The sequence below is a fragment of the Stenella coeruleoalba genome, assembly GCF_951394435.1.
Source record: "Stenella coeruleoalba genome assembly, chromosome: 2".
Taxonomy (NCBI): Eukaryota; Metazoa; Chordata; class Mammalia; order Artiodactyla; family Delphinidae; genus Stenella; species Stenella coeruleoalba.
In genome coordinates this window covers 66657107-66677488 of record NC_137147.1, presented here as the reverse complement: position 1 = coordinate 66677488, position 20382 = coordinate 66657107, and the positions used below count along the sequence as shown (strand labels likewise).

General features: G+C 33.7%; 1 protein-coding gene across 8 annotated transcripts in view; it reads right to left on the bottom strand.

The window, feature by feature from the left end:
- The window catches only part of STRN3 (striatin 3), a 115750-nt gene that overhangs the window by 34858 nt on the left and 60510 nt on the right, over nucleotides 1–20382 (bottom strand). For 7 of the 8 annotated variants that reach the window (XM_079906551.1, XM_079906544.1, XM_079906546.1 and 4 more), the window contains exons 3-7: nucleotides 20063–20136; nucleotides 15298–15379; nucleotides 11825–11998; nucleotides 4488–4617; nucleotides 3119–3260 (exon numbers count right to left, since the gene is read on the bottom strand). In XM_079906551.1, coding sequence (XP_079762677.1) covers nucleotides 3119–3260; nucleotides 4488–4617; nucleotides 11825–11998; nucleotides 15298–15379; nucleotides 20063–20136 — 602 coding nt within the window. The remainder of the gene's footprint in view (nucleotides 1–3118; nucleotides 3261–4487; nucleotides 4618–11824; nucleotides 11999–15297; nucleotides 15380–20062; nucleotides 20137–20382) is intronic. The other variant, XM_079906545.1, reaches the window with a different exon arrangement.

The following is a 20382-nucleotide window of genomic DNA, read 5'->3' as shown; positions in this document are numbered from 1 at the left end:
ATGTGCACAAACATCCTGAAACTTGCCTGGTAGGTAACAGCTGATTTGATATTACTTATAAGAAATAGTTAAGAGCAAAAGGGAAGAAGCAGCATAATCTTCTACATATTAATTCTGTTTTTAAAAAATCTAGGGGGAAAAAAAAATACCAAGAAATGAGGTTGAATCAGTTGCGGGAACTTTCTTGTTTACAAGAAAACACAAATATGCACCAAAAAAATGACCCTTGACAACTCAAAACCACAAAGGCCTAAAATTTTGTTATGGTGATTCTAACTACCAAAGCAAAGGAATTATACAAATCTACTTAATATAGCATAAATTGGTAACTAACTTTATGCAAATATTCAGTACTTTATTCATTATATTTAAATACAAACATTTGGTATTTTGTAGTCCTATACATTCTACAGACCACAGTTTCAAAGTGTAGGAGACAATAACTAAACAACCTTAAAATGCCTAGTCTCCATGAGAGAAATACCGAAATTAGAAATGCTCACAATATTTCTGATTATGCCAAGAAGTAAAAACTACTAAAATTAAACCCAGAGTACCTAATGTAGATGACAGAAGAAGAAAAAGATTTAAAAGCTTTCTAAAAGCAGTGGTTTCATAGGATAAAAGGATTCAAAATTAGGTACCCGAGTAGACTGCTAGTATACAAAATAAAAAATAACATAGATTATCCGATGTGGGTGAATACTGGGATGTTTCATTATGACAGACTATTTACTTTTAAAAACAACAACAACAACAACAACTGTGTCCTTTACCAAGTAATTTATCTGAAAAGCATCACCTTCCCATTTGTAAGTAAATTCAAATTTTAAGTAAATGAATTAAATAAATATAAAGGGGTATTTGTATATCCAGCCTCTTTGTTTTGAAAAAAACTGAGTATGACACCTGTTGAGTAAAAATGATAAATTCAAAATCACTGCATAGATCCTTTGATAATTTTCCATTTCTTAAGGAAAGAAACTACTTGAACCATTTTGTTCTTAACAGAATCCTTTCCTTCTCAAGAACTTAAAATGCTTTAAAGGTGTTTTAGACTTGTCCGGAAGGAAGAGACTTTGTCGGTTACTTCCAATTACACAAGAAGATTCAGGTCACTCTCAAATATTAACAGTAAAAGTAAATAAAGTATCGACACTTGTCATTCACACTAATTAGGTCCTCACTTGAAACTCTGCTCTACAGCCAGAAGTCTCTGGACAGAAGGACAATCAACTGCACATAATATAGTACTTTGATTATAGAAATAATGCCATTTTATACAAATTACATTCCTGAAATTTTTATGTATTCTTCTGATGGACAGTTAAACTTCCAGCAATTTTAGGTGAAGAAAATAGGAATGGATATGTGCCAAGATTTAGCTATACAGATGTTTGAAAACTGCTTTTGATCGTTTTTTTCTTTAATAAAAATAATCTAAATGTACAACAGTACAGCAGAGTTAAAGAAATAGTGGAACATATTCCATCAAGAATACTATGCAGTTTTTGAAAATGATGTTGCGGAAGAATAATATATTAAGTGGAAACTGTGGTTTATATATCAGCACGCAGCAAAATCCTTGTTAAATAAAGATATAAATATTAACCATGATTCTCTCTATATAGCAGTGTTACAGGTGATTTTTAATTTTCTTCTTCACATGTATCTGTGCGTTCTAAACCTCCTAAAAAACACAGGAATTATAAAATAATTATGTATTTATACAATTTAAATATATTTATATAATTATTTTAAAATCCAGAAAAAAATAAACAGTATTTTAGAAACTTTCGGAAAAAAATAAGGTATTTCCAACTTTGAATGGGTTGCACAGAGAAGTTAGAAGAAAACATACTTTTACTTTTCTGGAGCAAGGTTAATTCTTGCTCTTGAGCAAAGCTAATTCTTAAGAAGGGAAAATTTCTATAACATAGCAATTTTCAAATAGTAAGTACAGAAGTGTATATTCGAAGTCTAGAAAGTAATTGTGGAATTTTTTAATACTTTCAATTAGTATGTCTCCTCTTTCCCCTTAGAAGACAAATAAAGATCTGAAAACAATGCTTGAGAATCATAAACAATGAGAAAGCTGATAACAAAATTCAGATCTTTTAAGTACTCAATTTGTATCAGGATAGTCAATAAACATTATCTCTTAGGTCTTGTCTCTCCTGCTGTTAGCAATATTCAGCTTCAATATATAAGTGAGGCATTTTTAAAAAATCCAAGTGTGTTTCCTTATTACCAAAGTAGTTTATAAAAATCTAGTGATAATTCCCCTTGCTAGTAACTAAGCAACTTTGGTGTTCATGTGAAATATGCATTAAGGTACTTAGTAACCTTCTCCAATAAAGCTCTGTAAACACAATTTGAGTTCTCCCTACCAGGTAACGTGTTGATATTAAATGATGATTAAATGAACATTTTTAATAGGAATAACATACTGGACCTCAGCTATTAACTTAAAATACTTTGTACACTTTTATTTTACTTTCTAATGGGGTTTTTAAACCCTGTATAAATAGAACTGTTTTATCCCTTTTAGTTATGGCTGGATTATTATTAGCAGTAGGTATCACTTCCAAAGGCTAGGCTCTAATGCATTTGTACACTGAATATTACATGTAATGAAGTTTAATACTTCAATAAATCTTGCTCAATATAGAGCTATAATTCAAGATTAGTAGCTTTATTACTTCCTAGCAATAAATCAGATAATACCATACAGCAATACTGAAAAGAGTTATCTTCTTGAAACCCAGGTTCATTACCAAATTAAATCATAGGAATGTTTAAAACTACATACATGCTTTAAAAAAAAATCTGCTAAGAAGAAAGGAATTGGATCTCTAAATTGACTAAATATTTCAACTTTAAATCAAGATAAATTTCAAAAAATCAAAATCCACCAAAAGCCATATATTAAAGTTTAGTCACCAAATCTAAATAAATTGGTGCAAAATACTCTGAAATTATTCAATACCACTCTTCTCCTTGCTCTCAGTTTAACTGCCACCATACGTTCAGATATACACATTCCACATATTATATTTAATAAAATACAACTTTAAGGGCTAGATGATTTCCCACCCCCATTTCTTTATCACCTTACCCCATTCTGTGCCATCCCCTGAACTCCGTGCTTCTCCAGCTCCTTCACCGTCTTCAGCAGACACTAAAAAATCAAATTCTTTCAGTGCTTCCTCAGTATCAGGATCATCGGTTAGGTCAGCAGCTAAACCTTCATTACCTATCTGTAAATGGAACATAAGCCAAGAATTACCTTTATGCTAAATTGTAAAGGAGTCCTTTATGTTTTCACACAATTATCTTTACATTTGCACTCTCATTTTTAGATTAGATACAAAATTTTAGATTTTCCACATAGTTCACCAATCCCAAATTATACCCTAGATAAATGGTTGTCAACAGTGCTGTGTGAACACTGTTATAAAATGTGATGCAAGCAATGTGGTAATAAGAATGGTTAAAATCTTAATCTTCAAGTATGATGATTCTTACAAAGAACTTCTCTAATTACAATAGATTCACAGGTACCAAAAGACCCATGCACTAACTTACATTCTAATATGTTGTGTTGAATTGACCTCATTCACTGAGAACTGCACAGGCAGTCCGTAACATATAAGGATATGGCATAGTTAATAAGGACATTAATGCAAGTCAACAGCTGTGGTATTTATAGTAGTGCTTCCCAGAACAAAAAAATAGGGAAGGATCAAAATCTCTATTCACCTATGCTCCACATATGAGTGTGTTACACACATGAAATTTGGCAGAAAGGTTGAAAACTGCTTTTATAGACTAGAAGCTTCTGCGAAACACTGGCATTTTCCCCATATTACTGTAAAATCCCAAAGAACCACAACAGAACCCATCCACTTTTTTTTTAAAAAAACATACTTGAAATACTGTACACTATTATGACAATTCACACATAGATCATTTAATCTACTTTTGCTCTTATAGCTAACCTGCATCAACACTAAAATACATAAACCTGTTTCTTAGGTTATGAGCAAAAGCAAATTTTTATTAATCCTTAACAAACAATGAGTGTTGACACGTACATTTACAATTCTTAGTTTACTCCCTCACCCAGGGTGGGAGTACCACCCCACTTCAGTTACAATTTACCACTTGTTTACTGTACAGGAAGAGAGAGACTTCAGCAGTGATTCTTAATTGTGACAGGAGTGGAAAGGATGTAACTTTTTAAAAAAAGTTTCAAATCACTGGACTAGTCCTATAAAAACAGACCCTTTCTTGCCATTTATAATACAGCAAATAATTTGTACTATGTGTAGGTAATTCAATAAGAACTGACTATATAAAACTTCCAAGTGACATAATAAATGATCAATCACTCCCAATGTAACGAAAGACATCTTGAAATTTTCTATTCCAAATACATGACTACCTATATTTTAGCTAATGAGAATAGAAAATTGAATTCTTACTTTGTGTTTATTTATCCGATGTTTGTCTTTTCCTTCTGGGATGCCTTCAATCATGTCATTTTCCTCTTCTTCGTCGCTGTCATCAGCATTTTCTAAGAAATTGAATGTCTCAAGAACATCACCAGAAGGCCTGTAAGAGAGGAAAAATGATGAACCAAAATATTCCAATGATTAATTCTAATATTTCTTTCTGTCTCCTATTTTAAAATAGTACTTGAAGGTAGTAGAGAGATTCAAATGAAAATTTACTTATAATGTATTATCTAAATATTCTACACAAAAATGTTTGAAAGATCATTTATGTTCTACAGTTAAAGTATCTATCAATAAAAGCAGTTGTTAAGTTTCTACAATGAAAATACTTTAAGTAATTGCTGCATCAAAATAAAAACCCTATAGTATTAGGCACTCAAATGTGCTATTATTTCTCAAAATAAAGCCATCATGAGCAAGCAACTTAAACTCAGCATTTCTTATAGCTCTACAACCTCTTACAGCTTGGTGCAAATGTTTACGACTAAAACTGAACTTTATCGGGATGCTCAGATTTAAAGTTATGGTCAATCAGATATAGAACATTCCAATCCATTTTACAGATTTCCTTACCTAGAAAACAGGATTATTAATATACTAAAGAAATACTTTCAGGACTTAACCTGGTGGTCCAGCGGTTAAGACTCGGTGGTCCCAATGCAGGGGGCCCGGGTTCGATCCCTGGCCAGGAAACTATTAGATCCCGCATGCCACAACTAACAGCTTGCGTGCCACAAGTAAAAGATTCCACATGCCACAACTAAGACCCGGCGCAGCCAAATAAATAAATAAATAAATACTTAAGGGGGAAAAAGAAAAACTACTTAAAAAAAAACCCTTTGAAGTGTTTCAGAACCACTCATATAATAGGTAACAGTGATAATCTATTTTTATCTACTTACGAAGTCATTTTAAAACTATAATCTGAATTCCTCCTCTATGTACAAAAAAGGTTTTCAAATAGTTGTTTAAATGTCTAAAAACAGAGGCTGCAACAGAAAGGTGAAAGCTTCAGCTGAATGCAGACTCTCACAATGAAAGTCTCAACTCTTCCACTGACTTAGCTGCCTGAATTTGGCCAAGTCACTTAAACCTTTTGGCCTCAACTTCTTTACCTGTAAACTGGGGGGGTTAAACTAGATGACCTCAAATATCCTTACTAATACGAACAGTACATGGTAACAAAAAGAATAATAGTCTAAAAGTTAGGGTTTTTTCCCTCCCTGATTGGTTCTTAGTCCAAATTAAGGATATAATACAATTCAGACTATTTTTTTAACATCTTTATTGGAGTATAATTGCTTTACAATGGTGTGTTAGTTTCTGCTTTATAACAAAGTGAATCAGCTATACATATACATATATCCCCATATCTCCTCCCTCTTGCATCTCCCTCCCACCCTCCCTATCCCACCCCTCTAGGTGGTCACAAAGCACCGAGCTGATCTCCCTGTGCTATGCAGCTGCTTCCCACTAGCTATCTATTTTACATTTGGTAGTGTATATATATATGTCCATGCCACTCTCACTTCATCCCAGACATAGGGTTTTAATAGGTCTATTATACTCTGCCTAATCCAGCACATGGTTCAAGGACCTGTATCAACACTGAATGTAGAAAGAGATGTGTTTTTCAAGTGCAAATTAGTAAGAACAAACAAAAAACTACCACAATAACAAAACACATACTTTTCAGTTCAACATTAGTAATACGTCTCGATATCTGGGGATTAAATGAAAGGCAAAGAAAATATTTGACAAAATTGGCACTTCAATGACAGAAAAATAAAAAATTTAAGACATGAGAGTTTTGTTTTGAACTTTAATAAAGTATTATTGTTCCTTGGATAGAAGTTCCTGTCTCTAAAGTGAGAACTCACGTTTCAGGTTTTAAAAACTGTATTTGATCACAACAATACACGTACAAGGTTTAAAAGTCAAACAGCACAATCAATAAAAGAAAGAACAGATGAATCAGACTGCCCAAAATTAAAAACTTTTGCTCTTTGAAAGACACTATAGAGAATTTAAAGAAAAGTCTACAGATTGGGACAAAATATTTGCAAGTCACACATTTAATGAACGACTATATAAAGAACACTTAAATCTCAACAATAACAAATAAAACAATGAAAAAATGGGGAAATTATTCAAACAGATCCTGTATCAAAAGATATGTGGATGGCATACACAGATGCTCAACGTCATTAGTCTTTAGCAAAACGGAAATTAAAGCAACCATGGACTGTGAAGGGTCTGAGACTTTGCCCTACTTGCAAGCTACCATGCTGTTTCTCTTGAGATGTTTTCTTTTTAGCATTCACAATGATGGCCTTTGTATGGATTTTTTTAAATTCACTTTATAGTGTAACTGGGAGAAATCCTTTCAATGTGGAAACAAACATCCTTGGAAACACATTCTATAAATATATTCCAGAATTTTTTTTAATTACTCTTTAAAAAATTTTTTCAACACCAGTTTACCTGTTCTCTCTTTTTGAAACTCCTATTCAGATGTTGTCCCTCTTGGACTGATCTTTAGATTTTCCTCTCTTTTCAGTCTTACTTTTTTTCCCCTTTTCTCTTTTCTGGGAGAGTCTTTTATCTCCCAAGTCTTACATGAAAATTATTTAAATCACACTTTTAAATTTCTATTAGCTCTTTTCTGATCTCTTACTGAACCTTATACAATAACATATTACTGTTTTATAGATGTATTATCTTCTCTCAGTCCTCTCAGAAGAGTAATTATAGTTTTGAAAGTCTTCTGCTCCCTCTTTTCTCTGAGTTCCTTTTTTATGTTTGGTTCCTTTGGTCTCCAATTTTCATATTAAAGTCTTTCCTTAACTGTTAATATTTAACAGTGAGGCACAGAAAAACTAATTGGATATATTGTGTACATGGGTGAGGCTTGTCAAAGTAGCTAGCTTCACACTTCTGTATAACAACAGGGCAGAGTCCCAGCCATTTCACTGGCAGATCCCAACTGTCGGATCATAAGGTCTTCTCTATTAATGTGATCATATTCCTGCCTGAAAGGGATTTAAGACCAGCTGCCAACATACCTGAAGCCAAGTAGAAGGAAACAGGGAATCTCACTGCTCAGCTAGAGATTTTCAGATAATCCTCCTGTTTTCAGTACAGTAGCCCACCCTACAGTTGCTTGTTTTCTTAAGAAATCAGAAATCACTGGAATTCACCAGAAAATATACCACCATTCTTTGGGATAGGGGAGGGGTGTTCAAGCGGCTATACAGGATTAAAGAGGGGGTTTAAGATTCTAACTGCCTCTTACATAAACTTGAAACTAATTCTCTATTAATAATCCCCTCTAAACGTGACTCCAAATGTACCTGATACCTCTAACTCCTTAGCTTTTGGAACTTTACTGGCATTTTGGGACTTGAATTGGCTTGTTCCTTTTCTTCTTTCCAGCTTCCAAAATTATTAAGTTCTCCCTATCTAATGGACAGTATATCCTCTCATTCTTTCTACATATTCAATTTTTTGTCCTTATGTGTCAATCAGTGTGTCTTAAAATGTCTTTAACTGATATTTTAACAGAGGTTCCAGAAGGCACACAAGTAAATCTGCCTTTAATCCACATGCTTAAGTGGACATCTACATCTATGGAATTTTATAATAATTTTTTTCTTTGCCAACTATTTACTATCCTTTCTCATTCAATGAAAAGCAATCAACAGAATTTTTAAAATTATATATCCAGATGAAGGGAAAACAGAATGAAGTCAAGAGTAAGGTTCGTAAGTAAAAGGGTAAAAAAGAGTCAGTGTTTTCTAGAGATAAGGGAAACCCACAAATATGGCAAGATTCCAAACAGAGTAAAAAGAAAGAGAGCAACTACTGGAGGTTCAAAGGTAAATCAGACCAATCACTAAGAAGCAGCACAGCTTTTCAGTTACAAGACCTATGAGAACTCTCTCCCCCAATGAATCCTTATAAGGTGGAGGCTGTGTGATATGATACACTACACACCCACAACATCCCCCTACAATAAACCAAAGAATAAACCAAGAAAGACAACAATGACATTTACTCAGTAGAATCTAGTAAATATTACTCTTGATTGGGTCACATTTCAACTGGATAAGCAATATTTCATCATAGCTATTATTATGCACCAAGCATTGTTCCAAATGCCTTACATTAATTCATTTCTTCTTCACATCAATCCTATCATTACCATTTTATAAATGAGGAAACTGAGGCACAGGAAGGTAAAGTACCCTGCCCAAAGTCACAGCTAGTAAGCAGCAAAGTCCAGATTCAAACCCAGTCTGTCTTCAGAGTTCCCATTCTAAACCATTAAGCATACTGTCTCTAATAATATGATCTACAATTTACCATTCTTCTACTGTTGAACATGTAGACTGCTTCAAATTTTTTATTGTTATAAATGAGAATACGATAAACATCTTTTTGTTGACACCTCTATCAACATGTTAGGTCATTTTCGTATTTCTTAGGAATTTTCAAAGGCCCTGATCATAGCTGAACCATACACACCTACATTAGTACAGACTCGCAATATACAGCTATATTCATTAAGAAGGAAATCACATTGATTAAAAACAATTATTACCTAAATGTCTGTGGACGGATAAATGGATAAAGAAAATGTGGTGAATACATTCAATAATTATTCAGCCATAAAAAAGAAGGAAATCTTGTCATATGCTATGACACTGATGAACCTTGGGACATTATGTTAAGTGAAATAAGCCAGTCACACAAGGACAAATACTGTATTAATTCCACTTATATAAAGTATTCATATATCATATAAATATATATAAAGTATTTAAAGTTGTCACTCGTAGAAACAGAAAGTCAAAGGGTGTTTGCCAGGGGCTGGGGGAAGGAGGAAATAGGGAGTTGCTATTCAATGGGTATGGCGTTTCAGTCATGAAAGATGAAAATGTTCTAGAGAAGTGCTCTACAATATTGTGCTTACAGTTAACAACACTGCACCGTACACTTAAAATTTATTAAGATAGATCTCATGTTATGTGTTTTTTACCACAACAGAAAAAAAAAACTATTGAACTCTAAATCTTGCAAGGGGAAGAAGCTTTACAAGGAGAAGATACAGTCTGTTGTGGATTTTTAATTCAGATTCAGGTGTGATATAGTAAACTGTGTTCCTCTAAAGTAGTTATAAATCCTAAGAACTACTTAGCCTGGTTAGCTGACAAGTTTAGTTTAAAATAACACAGTAATATCCTTGCTTTTTCTCTAGAGCTATGAAAGCTCTATGATTCCTGAAATCCAGAGTAAAGAAAACAAGGGCTCTGTTAGATGTCAAATTGTTTTTATTAAAGAGACCTTATTTCTCAGAAATAAAACCCGTAAACTAAAGGCTTATGTTAACTTGAAAGTCTTTAAATAACTGCATGATGTATCTTAGATAAAATGTATCTAAGGTATGAAACAATGCTAGTTTATAAACTGTACATATTATTAACTTCTTAAGCTCTAACCAAACTAATGAATTCATTTTGGTTTTTTCCACTCTTTTTTCTTTGTCGTTCCAACCTATGTAATTCAATGTAATATCTAATGGTAAAAAATGAAAAGAAAGTTCCATCTGCTTGACAACTTGCATTTATCAAATCTGTACTATAATCAAAAGTGTATTTGGTAGACAGAAAACAAGTGTTAATGAGGATGTAGAGAAATTAGAATTCTCATACATTTCTGATGGTAATGTAAAATAGTCCAGCCACTTTGGAAATGAGTTTGGAAATTCCTCAAAAAGGTAAACACAGAGTTACTGTATGACACAGCAATTCCACTCCTAGGTATAAACCCAAGAGACTTGAAAACATATGTCCACACCTGCGGACCAATGTTCAAAGTAGCATTATTCATTATTCCAAAATGTGGAACCAATCAATATGCCCATCAATTGGATAAGGAATAGATAAACAAAATGTGGTATATCCATAGAAAAGAATATTATTTGGCAGTAAGAAGAAATGAATTACTGACATATGCTATAACATGGATGAATCTTAAAAATATTACACTAAGTAAAAGAAGCTACTCACAAAATAACCATTTACATAAAATATCCAGAATAGGCACATCTATAGATACAGAAAGTATTGGTTGCCTAGGGTTGGTGAGTGGGAGGAATATGGGAAAGAATGGGGAGTGGTAGCTAATGAGTACGAGGTTTCTTTATGGAGTAATGAAAATTTTCAAAACTTAGATTGTGGTGACGGCTGAACAACTCTGTGACTATCTTAAGAACTATTAAACTCATATACTTCAAGTGGGTGCACTTTATGGTATGTGAACTCTATCAATAAAGACATTAAAATTTTAAAGTATACCTGGTAGCTTTCTGAGTCCAAACACAATGCAAAGCCTTGTTTCTTTAACACTAGTGTCTAAACAACCATTACTATTCTAATTATATAGTAGTATAATTTATTGAAAATACTCTAACAAAAATTTAAAAATCAAGACATTAAAATAACTCTGAACTACATGAAATCACTCTCTAATTTTAAACCCATTTCAGAACTACAGTCATTCTCTTCGCATCAAAACTTAAGATGAATAAATCTTTAAAAAATATTTATTTATTTATTTGGCTACACCGGGTCTTAGTTGCGGCACGCGGGATCTTTGTTGCCGCGTGCGAGATCTTCGTTGTGGCATGTGGGATCTACTTCCTTGACCAGGGATAGAACCCAGGCCCCTTGCATTGGGAGCATGAAGTCTTAACCACTGGACCACCAGGGAAGTCCCAAGATAAATAAATTTATTATATAATTTTAATAAATTTATTTTATTTTTGGCTGCATTGGGTCTTTGTTGCTGCATGCGGGCTTTCTCTAGTTGTGGCGAGCGGGGGCTACTCTTCGTTATGGTGCGTGGGCTTCTCATTGCGGTGCCTTCTCTTGTTGTGGAGCATGGGATCTAGGCATGTGGGCTTCAGTAGTTGTGGCACAGGGGCTCAGTAGTTGTGGCACACGGGCTTAGTTGCTCTGCGGCATGTGGGGTCTTCCCAGACCAGGGCTCGAACCCAGGTCCCCTGCACTGGGAGGCGGATTCTTAACCACCGTGCCACCAGGGAAGCCCCAAGATAAATAAATTTAAAAAGCACCTAAATAAAAAGTTTCTTTGTCCATGGTACCATTTGCAGGGTGGGAAGGAATCTTTAAATCTGAACTCTACATGCTTCAATAACTGTTAATAGCAATAACAAGAAGCTAAAGAAATTCACAATACCTGCTATATAAACAATGTTAACCTATAAGTATACGTCATACCTTTTGATTTCTTGTCCTTTTTGCTTAGGAGATTCACCTCCATTCAGGATCTGTTCTAAATTCTTTGTCTCTACTGATCCATTTGGTTCTGAATTAGATAGTCCAAGTAATGATCTTACCCGCTGAGACCGTACATCTAATATTGTATCTGTGTAACCTACTTCCTGAAGATATCTATAAGAGAAAATTAAAAATATTAAATCCCACATATTGCTAATACATGCAATCTTGTCAAATCAAAATCACATCAAAGTTTTTAGAAAAATCCATAATCCTATAAAATTTACTCTTCCTTTGTTTCAATAACTTTCTTCTCTCTAGACTAGTTCCAGTTCTACAAAAAAAAAAAGGCCGATTACAAACCATAGTTTAATTTAAAAAGCATATAGATGGCTAACACTAATTAAGGGCCAATTATCCTGAAGCCTAAAAAGACCTAGAGCGTTAAAAAACTTTTAGGAGTTGATGATATATATTACTTAAAAAAAAAAAAATTCCAGAAAGTGGTAAAGGATGAACAGAAATAAACCTCAGAACAATGACATGCTACGTTTAAACCCTGGCTCTTAGCCAGAGGTTGATGGATAGATTAGTTCTCCTTCTAGGATCTAAGGTCTTATAGCAGTCCTACAGTCCCGCGGTTTTCAAACTTTCCTTGTTATCTAAACCAGGGTACCTAACCGAGGATCTAGGATGAGACTCAAAAAGAAGAAAGGGACTGAATCATGACATAAGTATAGATAATGGGTCATGAACGGCTTTGTGTGACAAATTTTAAAATTTCTTCCTAAAGTATTTGACAGGCTAAGGGAAGATGTTAAAAAGAAGCCTTTTTTGTTTCTTTTTATATGTTGCTGACAAAATAATAGAGGATTTTTAAGTGAAAGCTAAAGACAGGGAGACTGGTTAGGACACTAACACAGCAAGAATTAAAACTTGAGAAGAGGAGAAATGTGAGAAAAATAAAATATCTTAGTGACTTGGTACACAAGTAAATATGGCAGTAGAATAAAAGAAGATATAAGAATTTTGGAAAATTTTCAGGTTTCTAGCTGGGATGGTTGCATGGTGGTTCTACTGAATAAAATAAAGAATAAAGGGTCAGAATATGGTTTAGAGGGTACCTATCAAATAATCAAGTAGTATCTATGAAAGTGGTACCATTTATTAGGCACAATGGTAAGAAGGTCAAAAGCTCAGAAGGGACTGGACTGGGTGTACAGATTTGGGAGTCATTAGTGTTTGGAGATATTTGAAGCCATGGATTTAAATGAAGTTACCCAGAGAAAAAGCATAAGTAAAAACAAAACCTGGGGACACAAACATCTAAAGGGCTGGAAGAATAAGAAACTCAAAGGAAAATTAAAAGAAAGAACTTGAGAAATGAGGGTAAAAAAAGCAGAGTAGTTTCATGAAAGTAAGAAAAACAGAGTTTCAAAAAGAAATGAAGAGTTAATGTCAAGTATTTCCAAAAGATCAATATGAACAAAAAGGTTCTCATAAACATGTTTGTGATAGAAGCTTCAGGGGAATATCAAAATGGAAAACAAACTAGACAGTTGAGAAATGAATAAGGAAGACTATGGAGATAAACTACTGTTACAGAAAAATGAGAAGAGACACAATATAAAGCCAGGCAATGGGATTAGGCATTTATGAGAGAAATACTGTGCAACTGATTTCTCTATAGCCGTCATACTCTTCTAAAAAACGCGATCCTCTTTTGAGGAAAAAAACTCCTACCACACTCTAGCCATGTGGTCTAAAAGAACTGTCAAGATCTTAAACAACCCAGGTAAAAATAACTGACTCGTGGGCAGTTATTTGATCAAGTTAAGACAAATCCAATCCTCAGAAATTATTCTGACTAAAATAAGGGATCCTCTGCCACCTGGAGAAAAGTGGTTTTCAGTAGAAAATAAAACTGATACACAGAGGAGTAGAACACCAGAGAGTAAGAACATATCCTGGGTGTTTCCAGTCCCTGAGAAATCTTCAGTGATACACTAGCTCTTAAGTTTCTAACACTCAGTTAATCAGCACTTCCCTCAACTCTGCTAGCTATCCCAGCATCCTTCCAGATAGTAATCTGTTTTTGAAGTTTGTGTGAGTTTTAGTCACTAACTGTCCAGATTGATAAACACTTCTTTGAATGGAACATTAGAAACCGAGATGATGAATATGAGGTTTAAATACATTTTCAGAAAGGAAAGCAAAAAGTGAAGACAGTTCTCACCTGATAGCCTTCATGATTTCAGTGAAGTAGAGCTTGAGGTGCTCTAATGAGAGTAAGGGAGAATGGGCTGAGATGTGGTAAAAGTTCAGAATATCCACTGAGGGCAATGGGAGCAGGAGATGACCAGGGATATGGAAAAAGGCTCTATGCAATGTTTGGACAGGAAACCGTGAATGTGTAATGGCATTCACACAATTCTGTGATTTTTCTCTAAGAATTAATTAGAAACAGAAGCAATAGACAGTAAGACTCATTAGGGCTGGGATACTGTAGGTAGGTATAGTAAAATGACTGGTGGTGGGGGTAAGGAGTGGGCAGCAGGAAAGTTAAGGGTACCAGCAAAAGGGTAAAGGATCATGGGGTCTAAGTGGAAGCTAGGGAAACAACAAAAAGAAACAACAAAAAAACCCCACCGCCAAAAAAAAAAAAATTAAACCAACAATAGGTAAAGGAGGTAAGGGAAATGAAACAGTCAAGGATCTAAAGATCAAAGTAAGGTCAGAGGACAAATAACCTGGGAACTGGAGTAAGAAAAGTGGAATATGATCAAGGAATATTCCAGAGGTAGGGCAGTTCTAGGTTATAACAAGATCAAGGGTGTGACCATACTTCACTGGGTTACTGAAGCGATGGTAAAGATGCCTAGAGTTGAGAAAGTTGAATTACCTAAGATTTCAGTAATACGCGAGTACCAAAGTTTTCAAAATACAAGGGAAAAGAACAAATAGATAAGACAATAATATTTGCCACGTAATACGGCAAAGAATTCAAACATCAAAAAGGTTCCTCGAAAAAAAAAAGCTTCCTTAAACATTCAAGTAGAAGCAGGATTTAGCAAGCCACTTCTGAAAAGTTTCTGATAACCAGTTAAATTGCTTCTCTAAGCCAGTCACAATCTCACTTAAAACGAAATATGTAAATTTTCCAGTGATGGAAATGAGAATGTCTATAAGTATGAACTCCCTATTTTTGTTCTGGTCTTCAAGACATCTAGTCTTTATGACATCCTACTCCATAAATAAGAAAAACACATCATTCTGAGAAATGTTTAGAGAAACATTCAGAGGAAACAAAACTTTAAAAAGATCCAAGCATCTAACAAAACAAAAAAGAAGCAATATGAAAACTATACACATTGTCCCATTATCATTAAATAATTTTCACTTGCAAAGTGACTGAATAGAAGCACTTTCATACCTAGATCCTTAAAGAAAGGTGAAAATGAACCATTACTCACTGTCTTAACAGCTGTCTGCCCTGCTTCCACGTTAACTGGCTATTCTGAGGTGCTGTGGGAGCCTCTGTGTCTTTGGTTTCTTCTAAAATTAACAGTAACAACAACAACAACAACAACAACAAAAACAAGACAAGTTTCATACACGTTACTTCAACTCCTGATAATACTGCCAAAGTTCTCTTAGGGATAAAGTCCCACAAGAATATACCAAAATATTTTATAAAGGATAGAAGAAAATTAACTTTTATTGAGTGTTTACTGTGGATCACTCATTTAAAGTGTGTTTATCCTGACAGTCCAAACACTTAGGCACCACCCTCCTTGTTTTATTACAAGTGATTTAAAAATCAAAAGCCCAGGCTTTGAAATGAAATTTTATTAAAATCAATTTTTTAATACCAGAATTCTGCTGTTGAATGCTTTTGAAATTAAAAAGTGATATTTACTATTTATATAAACTTTTCAAAATCAACATTGTTTAGAAATTAGATATATATTTATAAAACTAGTGAATAACTTAGAGTCTGTATCAGTAGACTCTAAGGCTACATACAAGACTCTATACAGTCGATTTCATTTTTAGAACTAAAAGTTAGACCAGAAAACAGTTTTTACTATATGTAAAAAGTCATATTTTATTCTCCGGTAACAAAGTGTATGCATTAAAAAAGAGTTTAATAAACAGTATAACTTCAGATGAGTTAAGCTCTCAACAAGTATATCCATAGTGATATTTAAAACTATTCATTGGCACTAATGATACAGAAATATTTTCCTGCAATTTCCCATTATAAAAATTATGATAAAGCAAAGAATATAGGGCCATAGAAGACAAGCCCTCACATTGAATGTTGAGAACTCTTACCATGGCTTACAGTCATTAGGCTCCTAGACTCCTCAGAGTCACATGAACAAACAGTTATTGGTAGCAATTCAAATATTCTCTGCAGGTATTACTTCTCTAACCTTAACAATCCGTTATTAATATCTTCTCATTCTTCCCCTGTGCACGTAGAAACATCTATAATTTCCAGAAATAATTATCTCATTCTAATAGCCCCCATTTTTTATTTATAACTTTTTCTATTTATACCATTTTGCCTATTTTTAAATCACATATAACACATAATTAACTGGCCAAAAAAATACATTTAAAAAAAAGAAATACAGATTGCCCCAAATCCTATCACCAACAGTGTTAGTACTTGAGATTTTATCATTCCATATTTTCCATCTGAAAATAACATCAGCTTCTCCCCTCCTTAAATTAAAAAAAAAAAAAAAGGTCAAAGTGTGTGTACTACACTACAAGCTGCTTTCAATACTTAATGTATCTTGAACATTCTATGGCAATAAATATAGATTAACATCATATAAAATAATTATATAATCTACAGAAAGTATATACCTATTTAATTTAACCAGTTCCCTAATGTTGAAATGTTTCCATTTTTCACTATTATAAATAATGTTGGTAAAAATATTCTTGAAGTACATCCTAAGCGTACAGCTCAATGAATTTTTTAACATACCTAGATGAAGAAATAAAATGTCATCAGCACCCCCAAAAACTTTCATCGTGCCCTTTCCCAAGTCTAACTAGATATTCCTAAAAGGATATTAACACTACCCTGATTTCTAAACACTAGGTTAATTTTTGAATTTGATATATATGAAATCATTTCTATCAATTTTCAATTTTATGTGATCCACATAAAATTTAGTTATAGTTTATTCACTTTTGGTTATAGCTTAGTCTGGTTATAGTTTATTCACTTTTTTTTTTGCTAAACAGCATTTCCTTACACTAAAATATCACAATATATTTGTCTATTCTATTGGTGAAGAACATGTGAATTGCTTCCAGTTTTTTGCTATTAAAAGTAATGATACTATGAACATTCTTATACAAGCCTTGTGATGAACATTTTAAGGAGTGGAATTACTGGGCCACGGGGCATGCTATGTTCCCTTTAGCAATACAGTTATCCCACGCTTTTCGAAAGCTCTCTTTAGGCCACCTCGCTTTTATGAAAGACCTACATTTAGTACCTGTTTTCGCTAGCCTAACTGAAAAAATTCAGAGAGAATTTTCACTCTTTATGAAAAAAGGCGAAAAGAAAAAACAGCCTTCAGCATTTGTTTTGCAGTGAACTGTTAACAGTGGCAGCACGCACCCCCAAGCAGCGAGAGAGGCACCACCAAGCTCCGTAACAAGCCCATATTTTTGAACTGTGTCTATTATCATCTGTGCTTTATCTTGATCTATTTTGCGCATCATTAGCAAGATGTGTCCAAAGGTAAATTGCGTCTTTGTTTTATGTCATTTTGGCTTATGAACAGGAATGCTCTACTTTGGGATACTGGGGGAAACTTGTACTGACAAATCATTTTCAGAGCAGTTTTATCAAACTAGAATTCCAACACCAGAAGGTGTGCAAATCCTGGTTGATCCACATCCTCAGCAACACATGACATTTTCTCTTTTTCATTTTCACATTGTGGTAGGTGTCTAATTGTACTGTGCTGTGGTTGTAAGTTGTATAAACCAATACATTTGAGCATGGTTTCGTATGTTTATTGGCCATTTGGATATCGTCTTTTATTGGTGGCTTTTCAAGTCTTTTACCCATATGTTTACTGTTGTAGATTTTTTCCCTTAAATGTAGGGAAATAGGAGCTGTTTACAGATTTGGATACACCCCCTTTTATAGAGTTAAGTTTAGGATATATATACTGGTATTACTAGGACAAGGGTATAAAAACACACATACCTTGTACTTCTTTCATAACAGTATTTCGTACGTTTTCTCTTTTTTACATTTTGATTTATTTTAAGTATATAAAAGGCAACACTGATTCATTTAATGTTTATTTCTTTCTATACTTTGATGTAAATAATTTTATCTCATTGTTTGCATGGTGTATTTTTGCCCATTCCTTTGTTTGTTTTCCACTAAACATCCTGAGTAGTTTTTCTACATCAGTAGAAATAATCTACTTTATTATTATTGTTTCCTATAAATAAAATACTTGGTTGTTATTTTATTCTTCAATTTAAGGAAGTTTTAATAGTTAAGTTTATATAGATAAAAACAGACTTGTTTTTCTCTCATTTCAGTTGGGGGCAGGAGAGATTACGTGCTAATGATTTTCCTTTATACCAACTTGTACCAAGACCAGTTAGCCAATTCCGACTCTAGTTCCAGGAACAGTGGGGCTGTTCCTCACATTTATACAGACCAAGTTAGGGGGACAGTCCTCAAGTTATACTAAGTGGGGAATTCCCTGGTGGTCCAGTGGTTAGGACTCAGCGCTTTCACTGCTGTAGCCCGGGTTCAATACCTGGTCTGGGAACTAAGATCCTGCAAGCCATGCGGAGCGGCCAAAAAAAAAAGTGATTATTTTCTGAATATTCTAGCCATATTAGAAAAAAAATGAGTTAAAGAAAAGCTATGAAGACATCAGGTTTTCTCTATGGTGAAACCACTGTACTCCCTCTAACTATAATGGGACTGCTGCAGTAAACATGGCCCTTTTTATCATTTATTATAGCTTTTCCAAGGAGGAGACCATAATATTGTCCCCTGGCATCTGAGTCTTCGTAACCACTTAAAAGCTAGATCAAAGGAAACCTATGCCACTCCTATCTTGGTCTCTTAATTTTATATATGACAACTAGGAAGATATGGTTGTGGTGCTAAAATTGGTAAGTGGAGAAGACCTAAGAATAAATCAACTGCAGGTTGTACATATAGGGTGTTTTCTGCCAAGTTTTAAGTACTTGATGTTAAACCAAAACCAATTAGCTAAATTTTAAAAATTTACTGTAACATTTAACTTAAAAAAAAAATCCCTATTTGTTTTATTTTCCCTACCATGTACACTTTGACTTTATTAGGAATGGAAACAACAATACAAGGAGAAGAAAAATTGTATATCAAAATAAAGACACATTTTTTTCCTTATCTTAGTAACCAGCAGCCAAGAACAGTATAGAATTCAATTTGCCTGCACCATCAAACTGTGTATATAAATGGGTTCTACATATACCTCAGAAATAGAAAATTGCAGTAATATTCCCAAATATTATATAACATAAATCAAAATATTCTTTCCTTATTAAACTTTTAGATTACTCAAATTGTAATCATATGGAACCCTAAATTAACACTAAACTGTTATAGCCTTTTCCTATATCCAGCCCTCTCTTCCTGCATAACTGTTCATCACATACTACTCTCACACTCACTACTTTAGTAAAGAGCAAGGCCAATTGGAGATAATGTTTTCCTTCTCTTATCCTTATCTGGCTGCCTCCGTAGTTTCCAAATTCAAATTTGCAAATTCTTTATGAGTTAATCACAGCTTCTCTAGAAAAAAAAATAACTTTTTAATAATACAAAATTAAGCTTATATAGACTTGGATAAGAATTGCCTACAGGTGGTACAAAGAGTTACTCATTACCTTCCACTTCTAATTACAACCAAAAATACACCCAGTTTTACACAGGTTTCAAAACAAGAAAGTATGTAGGAGATTATGTAGATGACACTATTGATACTTACTCTTATTCATTTATTATTTTTCCCCAAATTCTAGACAGTATTATAATAGGCAACCATCTAACTAACTGATGCTTTCAAAGCAAAATGGGGGTAAAGAGAACATGTTTGTTACATAAAAATGAGCTTTAACCAGTTTTTCTTGCATGGGGTGTGTGTGTGGGGGGCGGGGGGAGATTAACAGAAGAATCAAGTTTACCTGATTCAAAGGTTGGCATTTTCAAATCACCTTGGTTCAGTTCTGTGCCGTATTTTAATTTGTGATATTTTGCCCTGAAAATTTAATAATAAATTGTTGAAAGAAAAACAATTTTTTTTTTCCTTTTCTACATAGGTAAGTAACTAACTACTGGTATATATTTCTCCAATGACAGATAAAGCATAATATGAATGTCTGTTTCTTTAAACTTTACTTGCAAAAGAAGTTGGAGAAAAAAAAGATACTGGATGTAAAAGAAAAAAAATAAGATAAATTGCCCAACTAAAATATACACCCAAGTAAAGATAAATTTTTCCTAA